Source organism: Oncorhynchus tshawytscha, linkage group LG13 (assembly GCF_018296145.1).
Source record: "Oncorhynchus tshawytscha isolate Ot180627B linkage group LG13, Otsh_v2.0, whole genome shotgun sequence".
NCBI lineage: Eukaryota > Metazoa > Chordata > Actinopteri > Salmoniformes > Salmonidae > Oncorhynchus > Oncorhynchus tshawytscha.
Window position 1 is genome coordinate 54,842,713 of NC_056441.1, and position 12,330 is coordinate 54,855,042.

The 12,330-nt window shown below is 45.6% G+C and overlaps 1 protein-coding gene and 1 long non-coding RNA gene across 2 annotated transcripts; both read right to left on the reverse strand.

Moving 5' to 3' along the window:
* Positions 1–363: 363 nt before the first annotated feature.
* Positions 364–2,075, reverse strand: LOC112266070 (EF-hand calcium-binding domain-containing protein 5). The gene is made up of 2 exons (XM_024443557.1): positions 962–2,075; positions 364–688 (listed from the first exon to the last, which is right to left on the reverse strand). The coding sequence occupies exons 1-2, from the start codon at positions 1,042–1,044 to the stop codon at positions 364–366; spliced, it is 408 nt and encodes a 135-aa protein (XP_024299325.1). The 5' UTR covers positions 1,045–2,075.
* Positions 2,076–8,260: 6,185 nt separating this feature from the next.
* Positions 8,261–11,549, reverse strand: LOC121839001. Its single transcript, XR_006078528.1, has 3 exons — positions 11,440–11,549; positions 10,402–10,719; positions 8,261–8,411 (listed from the first exon to the last, which is right to left on the reverse strand). It is a non-coding gene; the product is annotated as an uncharacterized LOC121839001 (long non-coding RNA).
* Between the last annotated feature and the right edge of the window lie 781 nt (positions 11,550–12,330).

Here is a 12,330-nt window from a genome sequence, read left to right on the forward strand (position 1 = left end):
GTAGAAGCACCGCCTTCATGACTTGACTGACATGGAAGTGGTGAGATGCATCCTGGGAGCTCTGGAGCACCGCTACAATTAATTGGTCCAATCCGGACACACAGCGAACGCGCAGGTGCTCCAGCATGAAACATAGGAACAAGATGGACGCCCGCCGCTCCCCTCCCAGGCCCTTCGCCTCTGTAGAAGAGAAATATTGTCTTAGATTAGCACGGACTTAATATGCCAATTTCTTGGCATGTATTGGTCATTTAACTTTTGTGGATTTTGCGGATGGCAATTGGTTACATGAAATACTGCAGGACCGTATGTAATATGCACTGTATGTATGACTTAGAACCAATAATAATCAGTATGGTCCTATTATACTCTGGTTTGGCCTCTTAGCTTTCCCCGTTCCCTAACACCATGCCTCTCACCCAGCAGTGTGTGTTGCCTGCTCGGCCCAGTGCTTTCTCTGTGCAGCTGAACGCAGGCAGCCTGCAGTGCCTTCCCTGCAGACGACAGGTCCCGGCGCTCGTGGGGCTGCAGCCCCCTCTGGTGGCCCGATGAGAGGGTTTCTAACTCCATGTCCACCACCCCCAGGGCCCACCCAGCTGAGTCCCTCACAGGGAGCACCAGTCTGTACGCACCAAACACGACATAGTGCCCAGCCTGGGAGGTGTCACAGCACTGGAACAGGTAGTCTCTGGAACAGAGGGTGGATCTACATTAGCCTGATCCCAGATCTGTTTGGGCTGTCTTGCCAACTCCTATGGTCATTGTCTTGTTTGGTATACGCAGCAGAAACAGATCTAGTATCAGGCTAGAACCTCATGTGGACTCTGGAGGATAAATAGCACAGCAGTTCCATAGACTGTCATAGGCTGGTAGATCAATGTGTCATTAGAGTAGGTTGGACTTTGCGTTGCAGTACTAGCAAAGCCATACATTGCAGACTAAAACAGGTCCAATGATTTACCTGCAGAAGTGATCTGAGCGCCGTAAGGAAGGAGGAGGGGAGAGCCAATGGGAGCGACGAGAACCTCCCTCCATCACCATCATCTTCCTCAGAGAGCAGTCACTGCCCTGCAAAGGGTGCTCATTAGCCGACTTAAAGTTGGTTTGATATCTTGTTCGGAAACCTCTGTGTAGCTGTATTTGAATGGTTAGGGCGCGTGGCTAAGCTAATGCTGCGCTGAGATATCTGTTTAAATGGTTTATTTGGTGTATGAGTGCTGTGTACAGAACGTAGCCTACAGAGGATTGATGTCACCGCCTTCTCTTCAGTTACCTGTCCGTCTGAAGGCTCCATCAGATAGGTGGTGATACTGTGAACGGCAGAGACTCTGCTGTGTAGCCAGAGTGAGGCGCTCTCCACAATGTGCAGTATGCTGCAGCGAGTCACCACATGCCCGAGAGCTCTGCTGAATTCACTGCTCACGCACTGGGCAAAAATGGGATATTATTACTGAGTCAAAGCTAATGAATGGTGTTTTTAGGATAGTTACTTTTTTTGAATACTCCTTGAGCGTTATAGAAGTATCGCCCTGGGTTTTACACTGCACAATACAGCCATTCTAACCAGGTCCCAGATCTGTTTGGGCTATCTTGCTAACTCCTATGGTCATTGTCAGCCAAATGTTGGTAAGTTGGTAAGACAGCACAAACAGATCTGGGAGCAGCCATTCCTCTCACCTGGTAGAAGTCTATCTCATGGCGTGAGAACAGGTGTGTGTCGTTTGAATCTCGGAGTGTGTCGAGACCCAGCACCCCAATAGCTCGTCCCTGCTCTCGGGGGTCCAATATGGGAATGGCGATAAACGAGCCATAACACTGTGAAGAGGCTCGAGACTCGTCGAAAAGGTAGACCCCTCCGTGAGCGCCCACTCTGGGCACGTGCACTGGACTACAGCTCTCTATGGCTGAGAAACTACAGCAGGGAGCAACAGTAAAAGAGACAGTCAGAGATCCTATAATGGGAGAGAGAGAAGATAGCTACAATAACGGGCAACAAGGCTCTGAAAGAATTTCCTGCGCTCCCAAATACCATAAGAAACTGCAGCAATTCAGATCTGCCTATAGTTGAAACTGAAATGGTGTGAGGGAGGGAGGGAGGGAGGGAGGGCATAGAGGGACAACAGGGTTAGAGGGGATGGTTTAAAGGCCAAAACGACTAGTCCAACAAATAACATAGACGCGAGCTGCTGCTGACATGTTGCTATGGGTAAGACGGTTACACTAAAGGCTAAATTGATCGACTGATTGTGTGATTGATTGGTTGATTGATTGACGTGTCGCTAACAAGGGCAGAGCTATCTCCTGACACTGACCTGACAGGGGCCTGGTGTCGCTGGAGCATCTTGTTGAGGACCAGACGGGCATCCTCAGTAGTACAGGCCACGTAACGCAGCCTAGAGCCCCCTTCCTCCAGCAGGGCTACAGAGACACTCAACAGCTTCCCCTCCGCATTCACCTCTGCATCCTGCCACACACAGACAAGCGTGGCTTCAAATCACATTGATTTTTTAGGTCAGCAGTTGCCACAAAATGCTTTACAGTAACAAAGTGCTATACTGTGATCAGCTGGACAAACTACACAAACTGTCTTTGAACAAATCCACATTCACCATAAGAGTCTAAGAAGAAATGAAGCAATATAGAACAAAAAAGGTTCAACCAAAAGGATAAAAGATGATCTCTATAGAACCACAAATCACCGAAGCAACTTATTTTAAGCGGTATACATATTATACAATAATTATTCAATAGTACCTGTTTCCGAATGTTGACCATTGTTTTATACTTCTGTATGCTACTGACCAGCCATTTGGTTAAAGTGAAACTACACTAATGTTGTCATGTCTGAAATGTAAGGTGTTGTTCCACTATTCTACACGTGTCAGACTCACTCTGAGCACAGCGCTAAACACAGACCCATAAACAGGCTCCATCTGGGCTGCACCTCTTTGGGCTGCTCTCCCAATCTCCTGCAGCCAGGCCTGCCTGGTAGCCCCTCTACCCCTGTCCTTGCCCCCTCGCAGGGCTGCCCGCTCCTGCAGGTAGACCAGGAGCTCCTGGAAGGCCCAGACTCCTGAGCCCAGCTCCACCAGGAAAGCACTCAGTAAGGCCTGGAATTGTCCCAGAGAGAGGACAGAGCAGCTGGAGAGAGGTGGCTCACCATGCTGCCAGGCTTGAACGGGGGGGGCATAAGAGAGATTGTGTGGTTAAGGTTGTATGAAATGGACAGCTAACGTCTTCACAGCACACACAGGTGGTGGACTTAATCATCACCCATAGCACAGCAGCTACTTTAAGAGAGACTAGCAGATTAACATTACAACCAGGTTAGCAGTAGTTCTCATTGTAATGTGGTTGTAATGACGTCATTTCAGCCGGTTTTGCTTGCGGGTGGGTCTACTATGTTGGTTAGCCCCCACAGCCAAGTCCCTGTGACTTCTGACCTCTCTGTAAGGCCCCTTCCTCTGCTCCATCCTTGTACAGACTTAGCTCTCGCTCCACCTCCTCTCTGTCCACAGCTCCTCTGCCCTCGCTGTCCCAGGAGAGGAAAAGAGACGACACCTCCTTTGACCTCCTGTCTTCTTCTTTCTGCTCGTTACACTAAAGACAACATAGTAACCTTCATTATTTTAATTCGACACAGCCCATAAGGCCTAAGTACACAGTTGGGCACAGTTTACAGGATAGAAATAGAAGACCGGGGAAAGACCTTCAGAACACGGCTTTTGCACAGCACAGTACAGCACACTAGTCATTCCATTTCTATGGGCCACAGACAGCTCTTTCACCGTCTCCTCTCGTCTCTCTTAAATCTCTTATCACCTGCTGCAGCCGGCGCAGTCTCTCGCTCTCTTTCTCTCTGTAGCCAGCTTTCATGTGTTCAGCCAGGCTGTCCACCATAGCGCCACTGGATGCTCTGCCCAGGAAGCTGAGCACAAGCTGCAGGAACTGCCCTCGGCTCACCGTCTGACTGTCATAGGCACACATGGTCCAGCGTGACCCAGGATCCTCTGCTTCTGTTAGGACATTATTTCAGAGCTTTTTATTTCTCGAACTGTATCTAAAGTCTCCGTTGTAGTCTTATGCTCTGTGTCTTGTCAAATGTACACCTCAAACAAAAGAGAAGCCCGAACACTGCTCTTGCTCGTATCACATTATTTATTCAAGCTTACAGGTAAGCCTCTTGCTCTGACTAAAGTGATACGAGCAAGAGCAATGTGCAGGTTTCTCTTTCCTCTAAGTTATCACATTATGTGTTAGTTCCTTTTAAAATGCAAATGTAAACAACCAAGGAATTCAACACACTCACCTTCAGGTAGGGGACCAGACTCCATGACAACACATAGCTCTTCTATGTCCAGCGCTGGGGTGTCTGACCCTGTCCCCTTCATGACCTCTTCTATGTTCCCCCGGTCCTCTGGAGGTTCTGGGCTGTTTATGGCAGTTTGGTGCCCCAGCTCCAGGCTCTCCATGGGGGTAACCCTGTTCCCCTCTCCCTTCCTCTCTTCTCCCCCCTTTATCTCATGGCATGAATGCGGCATGTCCCCCTGTCCAGCATCACATGGCATACAGGTCTTCTCTGTGTCCATGGCTACAGGACTTCCAAGGAGACCACAAGTCATGTGATTGTGTCCCTGTAACGGCCCTGTAGAGCAATTGTGGTTGTTGCTGTTATTGTTGTTGTTGTTGTTGTTGATGACTACTGATTCTCCAATGAGTATTGTTTTCCTAGCTTAGATTTGAACATTCAAGCTGAAGTACGGTAACAATGTAACATGTCAACGGTAACATGTCTATGTCCCCTCTGTCAGTAAGCATACGCTTTTCAACGTGAAGGCAGTACGTCAGTAATACCACAACTTGTCCACTAGATGGACTAGAGCTACACGGACATATTGGGACAACGGCATTACATTGTAGTATATCAGGTGAGTTTTGTAGATATTCAGAACCATTAACTCGTGATTGTTACTCTGCAGGCCTTATGCGACCATCATTGTGTGTGTGTGTGTGTGTGTGTGTGTGTGTGTGTGTGTGTGTGTGTGTGTGTGTGTGTGTGTGTGTGCGTGCGTGTGTGTGTGTATCTGTATGTGTATGAATGCATTCTAGCATGTGTACGTGCGTGCGTGCGTACGTGTGTGTGTGTATGTTTACTCACAGTGGTTAGGATCATGCATGGACTCCTGTGTGCTCTCATTCTGATCATGGTAGAAACTCAGCAGAAGGACCAACACTCTCTGTCTGTCCAGACACCCAGTCTAAACCAACAAATAGATTCTTTCATCAGATCTCAAAGCACTTTTATTATGTTAAATGACTTCCTCCATCAGTCCTGATGGGATTCTCTGCGATAATTTCATCACAAGCTACAATCTGTTATGCAGTAGAAAGATGTGACGAGCTAATGGGGAATGGAGTTTTTTTAAAAGTGTGTTAATGGAGGTGGTTAGGCATGGTTCAGTCAGTTTTATTTAAAAATTGTTCTCATTTACAACTGTGACCTGGACAAGATAAAGCAAAGCAGTGCGACACAAACAACAACACAGAGTTACACATGGAATAAACAAACATACAGTCAATAATACAGTAGGAAAAAAAAGAAAGTCTATATACAGTGTGTGCAAATGGCGTGAGGAGGTAAGGCAATAAATAGGCCATAGTAGCGAAGTAATTACAATTTATCAGATGAACACTGGAGTGATAGATGAGCAGATGAGCAGTCAGTCACCTTAGCACAGTCACAGTGGGAGAAGGCCTGAGAGAGCGTCTCTGTCCACAGCCTCAAATTCTCAGCACTGCCGTGTTCCCGGCTACACAGGGAGAGATGTTCCAGAAACAGCTGGAACTGCTCCTCAGAGAGCCCCGAGACAAACTGGGACACATACTGGGACACGGACGGACGGACAGAAAGACAGAGATTAAAATAACAGAAGAGAAATACTGAGCACTGCTCCGCCTATAGAAATCACAAACGAGGGGGAAGATTTAAAAAAAAAAAATTTTTAAAAGCATTTCTCACATGGACAAATTGGTCTTGCTGTAGTGAGTCAGGTGTGCCGGAATCATTGGTGTTCAGGTCCCAGGCCAACTGATCATCTGAAAAAGAATCACTCTTAAATACAGAGGCAGGATCTTGATTTTCATCACTCTTTTGTTGCTGAGAATATGCAGATGAGCTTCGTGATTGACATAAATTCCCTGAAAACCCTCACAAACACACAGTTATATTAACAGTATTGCACTTTTCATGTCGTGTGATATTAGCTAGCTAACAGCCTATCCACCGATCAAGCAACATTATCGACTAAATGTTCAAATCATGTTGCTGCAGGATTGTGTATTGCTGCCACAGCAGTGGTCAAAGTAACCCATTCTTGCAGTCAATGACCAAAAGCGCCCTCTTTGGCCTCATGAGTGGAATGTTATTCATATTTTTAATAATTTTTATCATTAATAACATTTTTTTTTAAAATCCCATCTGTCTTTTTCAAACAGTTTTATATCTGACATGGTAAAGAGGTCTTCTTTTTTGTAAGCCCATAACCATGTGTGTGAGGTGTATACTTTTGTTTTCAAAGTAGATTTGATTAAGACTACCAAGAATCACTCTGTGTGGCCCTGATTTAGCCCACTGAATGTAAAAGGTTAAGATCATACACCTGTACACTGGTCCTGATGCCTGAACATCTACAAACTGCATCATGACCAGAACATACCTGAACATTTGGAATGAAGGAGTTCCTTGAAGCTGAGTAGAGCATTCTGCACCTGCAACATAGCCATGTGTTAGTGGGCTTACAGACGTCAAACACACTCTTAGAAAAAACGGAACCTAAAGGGGTTCTTCGGCTGTCCCTATAGGAGCACCCTGTGAAGAACCCTTGTTGGTTCCAGGTATAACCTTTTTTTTCCCCGTGTAAAGGGTTCTACATGGAACCCAAAATGGTTCTACCTGGAACCAAAAAGGGTTATTCTATGGGATTGTTCCTCACAAATGTAAATGACATGGATTTACTTATATTTTTCGTACTGTTTGATGTTTAGTTGAGTGAATTGGATTAAAACACAGAGAAAGATTGCTTGTCTCCTCTGTTCCCTTTTGTACAGTACATCTCTGAGTTCCGCCCTGCTCCCAGTCCCTGTCACAGATCCAAACACAGAACAGCTTTAATTAAAAGCTGGGTTCTCTGTAGTCTTATTGTCTGTCTTGATGTTAAACCCCCAAAGCATTTATCCCCACCATTAATCCTAATCCCATTTTCTCTTACTCTCTCCAATCCACTAATCCATACGGAGGTAGATAGCTAGCTCAGATCAACACTGAGGTGCAATGTACAAGTCTGTACTGTACTGGTCTGATATACACAATGAATAGGGTCAGGAGGTCTTCCTGACTACGGGAAAACTCTGGATCCTTTATGGTCAAGTAAAAACTCCTGGGCCTCATCATACAACACCCTACCTTGAGGCTCTTTGTATTCCTCATATGTCAACCCCTCCTCGCTTTATAAGTGTGGTCTGCTCCTACCAGGTACAGAGAGAGGGTGTGGCCTGTTCCTACCAGGTACAGAGAGAGGGTGTGGTCTGATCCTACCAGGTACAGAGAGAGGGTGTGGTCTGTCCCTATCAGGTACAGAGAGAGGGTGTGGTCTGATCCTACCAGGTACAGAGAGAGGGTGTGGTCTAATCCTACCAGGTACAGAGAGAGGGTGTGGCCTGTTCCTACCAGGTACAGAGAGAGGGTGTGGTCTGTCCCTACCAGGTACATAGAGAGGGTGTGGTCTGTCCCTACCAGGTACAGAGAGAGGGTGTGGTCTGTCCCTACCAGGTACAGAGAGAGGGTGTGGTCTGTTCGTACCAGGTACAGAGAGAGGGTGTGGTCTGTCCCTACCAGGTACAGAGAGAGGGTGTGGTTTGTTCCTACCAGGTACAAAGAGAGGGTGTGGTCTGTCCCTACCAGGTACAGAGAGAGGGTGTGGTCTGTCCCTACCAGGTACAGAGAGAGGGTGTGGTCTGATCCTACCAGGTACAGAGAGAGGGTGTGGTCTGATCCTACCAGGTACAGAGAGAGGGTGTGGTCTGATCCTACCAGGTACAGAGAGAGGGTGTGGTCTGATCCTACCAGGTACAAAGAGAGGGTGTGGTCTGATCCTACCAGGTACAAAGAGAGGGTGTGGTCTCTTCCTACCAGGTACAGAGAGAGGGTGTGTTCTGTTCATACCAGGTACAGAGAGAGGGTGTGGTCTGTTCCTACCAGGTACAGAGAGAGGGTGTGGTCGGCTTGGAGCCTCCAGTCAGTGAAGTGTAGTGCCAGACACTCCCTCCGTCTCTCCACGGTACGCCTCTGGATCTCCTCTCCCCTCTGCAGCTCCACCCTGCACTGCCCCACCTGCCTCTTCAGCTCAGACAAGCTGGGACAATATAGGACAAATGGGAAGGGTTAAACATAGGTTAAATAAGGACGTTTGCAAAATGGTATATTTTTCTCTGGACTTTGAACAGATATCCATTCAATTCCTACAATATTGCTCCGTAACAATTTATTTGGATAGTCCATCTGTAGATGCTCTACAGACTATTAGTAACATTTCAACTAACTAGCTACTAACCCTAACCCTAACCTTAACCCTTATCCTATCCCTAAACCTAACCTTAACCCTTACCTTTATTCTAAACCTAACCCTAACCTTAACCCTTATCCTATCCCTAAACCTAACCTTAACCCTTACCTTTATTCTAAACCTAACCCTAACCCTAACCTTATAACCCTTATCCTAACCCTAACCCTAACCTTAACCCTTATCCTATCCCTAAACCTAACCTTAACCCTTATCCTATCCCTAAACCTAACCTTAACCCTTACCTTTTTTCTAAACCTAACCCTAACTGTAACCTTAGCAAGCAGTTGCTTATCAACAGATAGTTTGTTGATAGTATGACCATCTGTAGAGCATCTACAGGACTATCCAGACTATCCAAATAAAGTGTGACCTATTGCTCTGCCGCTGATAGAACTGATGACATACTGTGTATTTTGTTTTGGTTTCTTGTTGACGGAGGATACAGTAGGATACAGCCTTCATCAGTGGTGTAAAGTACTTAAGTAAAAAATACTTTTAAATACTACTTCAGTAGTTTTTTGGGGGTATCTGTACTTTACTATTTATATATTTGACAACTTTTACTTTTACATTCCTAAAGAAAAGTATGTACTTTTTACTCCTTACATTTTCCCTGACACCCAAAAGTACTCGTTACATTTTGAATGCTTAGCAGGACAGGAAAATTGTCTAATTCACGCACTTATCAAGAGAACATCCCTGGTCATCCCTACTGCCTCTGATCTGGAGGACTCATTAAACATACATGCTTTGTTTGTGAATTTTGTCTGAGTGTTGAACTGTGACCCTGGATCTCCGTCAATTTAAAAAAAACAAGAAAATTGTGTAGTCTGGTTTGCTTAATATAAGACATTTTAAATGATTTATATTTTTACTTTTGATACGTAAGTACATTTAAAACCAAATACTTTTACTCAAGTAGTATTTTACTGGGTGACTTTCACTTTTCTTGAGTCCTTTTCTATTAAGGTGTCTTTACTTTACTTATGAAAATTAGGTGCTTTTTCCACCACTAGGCTTCATCATGGTCTTTAGAGTGCTTACTAATGAAAATGTTGTGTAATCATCAGTCTTCAATTGTTCATTCTCTCTGTTTCTGTGTGAGAGAGAGCGTAAACAAATGAGGGGTATCGTAAATGTTTATTATTATTGAATAATGGTGTGCCAGATTATTTGAGACATGAGAGAAATAGGTACTTCAGTACTTCTGGTGGGGTGAGAGCAGCCTCATGGGCTATGAAAATCATTGAGCCAAGGCATGAGGATAAAGGCACATGGAGGCCCAGATACATTATATGTTCCACCATCAACAATCTCCACCAGCATATTGCTATTCTATAAAATACAATTACCAATTTAATGAAATGGGGTATAAGACTTAGGCATATGAGTAGATTCTCGCCTTTGGTTCTTCTTTAGGGTAGAGTAGCATCCTAACCAAGCCTGCACTGATGGAGGAGGAGCAATACGGTTTGAGGGGAGATGCCATCAATCATTCTGTCATTACTCCATACACAATCACCTCTCCCCACTCCTCTCTCTTCCTCCCCTTCACTTTGGTATTGCACCCCATCTGTGATTTTCTCCCTCCCCCCTCTCCTCTCTTTCTCTCTCCCCCTCTCTCTCTCTCTCTCTCTCTCTCTCTCTCTCTCTCTCTCTCTCTCTCTCTCTCTCTCTCTCTCTCTCTCTCTCTCTCTCTCTCTCTCTCTCTCTCTCTCTCTCTCTCTCTCTCTCTCTCTCTCTCTCTCTCTCTCTCTCAGGGGTGATGAATATATCCCACCGGCTGCATGGTGCATGTAGCAGTTGCAGAGTGAGCTCCAGCCCCAGGCGGTACTGGGCTGCCTCTGCCTCTTCCCGGTCAGAAAGGAGGGGGATGGAATTGAGAGGGGGATGAAGAGAGGGGGCAGAGGAGGACCTTATCAAGCAATGGCCCAGATAAAACAGGGGACTGAAGGGAGATGAACCCACTTCAACCTCACGCCTCCTCCTTTCCCCTTCTTCTCCCTCTCCCTCAGTCTCTCCCCTCCGCTCTGCCTCTCTAAGGAGCTGCCCGACACATGGTACCAGAGACGGTAAGACCTTCTCCAGCAGGTAAATCCTGCAAAGACAGAGCAGAGCACACATTCATGAATGATACATGGTAGAGGTCATTTTCTTGCTAAATGAGCTACATCAGATTGGGGAATGGGGAGATGAATGCTCTAACCAAGAATCCATGGATTGTTCTCCATCCTGACTGAGCCAGTACTGGGTAAGAGGGTCAGTCAAGGCCCACGCCCCTTGGGTCAGTTGAACTTTGCGGACACACTCCCTGTGGGAGTCCAGTCTGCGCCCCAGCTTTGACCCTCGGCTGATGATCTGTCTCTCCAGAGTGCTCTCCCACCCCTCTCTGTCCTCCTGAGACCCTTTCATTTGTATCCCCCCTTTCCCTCCTCAGATAGAGGATAGAGGGTCTGCTGTAAAATGTACAAATGAGGAGAAAACTAGGGCAACTGATCTGATTGGTGGGTATCTTTGACAGAAAGGGGGTTGGAGCTTTTAGGCTATTAATTTTCTCTGAGACAGAAGGTATTAAAGATAGGTATTTACGTTTTTTTTTTTTAGGTTGTGACAGATATGTATGTGCAATACAATATTTATATTCAACACAAAAAAACAAAAATGTCAAAAGACTAAATTATGCATAATAAACTACCCTAAGAAATATGATCAATTTATGGAAAACATACAAATAACCCCCTGACCAAGACTAAAATGTATTCATGTTTTCTGTTAGTTACCTTTTCCCTTTGCCTTCTGTATCAGACTCCTTGTTTACCTTTTCACGTTCTACTTCTGTGCGAAACGGAGTGACAACATTCCAATCCTCCCCTTTCTCTCCCCTTGAGTACAATTCCCAAAGGATGGAGGCAATGCAGGCAGTCAATAAACAGCCCTGTGGAAATGAATCTCTGCACCTCAAATCTCGATCTACCCCTGTAACCAACAACACCCTCCCCAGTGTGTGTAGGGGTGGGGTCTGCTGGTTGCAAGGCACAGGTCTCTGTTTGATGGTCACTAAGGGAAGGAGAAAGATCACTTGTTGTAAATGAGAGAATGCAAAAGGAGGGAGGGAGGGGCCACAGCCACTGAAACATGACCTCATCACTCAGCTCAGCTCACTGCAGAGCAGTGTGTGTTTCATATGATAGGTTCCCTCCCTTTTATTTTGACAGTTAATTGGGAGGCCTTTTCACAATGGAGTCTACAATAGAGTCTACAATGGAGTCTACAATGGAGTCTACAATGGAGTCTACTTGGAAAATACATTGGCGCCTTTAAATGTTCTTGTGTTTTCTTTTCCCATTTCTTCCCCTCGGTTGCGTACAAGAGGAAGTGCAGGCTAGGTCATGGTATTTGGTACGTGACAGAAGTCACATTTCCTTTTCAAACCAATATTCTGTAAAATGTCCTGAAAGTCTCTCTGCATAAAAGCTCCCTGAAAAGCTCTCTTTAAAAATCCTCCTGAAAGAGCTACAGTGCCTTCAGAAAAGCATTCACCCACATTGTGTTGTGTTACAGCCTGAATTCAATGGGATAGATTTCTGTTTTCTCACCCATCTGCACACAATACCCCGTAATGACAAAGTGAAAACAAGTATTCACACCCCCTTGCTGTGACACAATTGAGCTCAGGTGCATCCAGTTTCCTTCGAATATCCTTGAGACG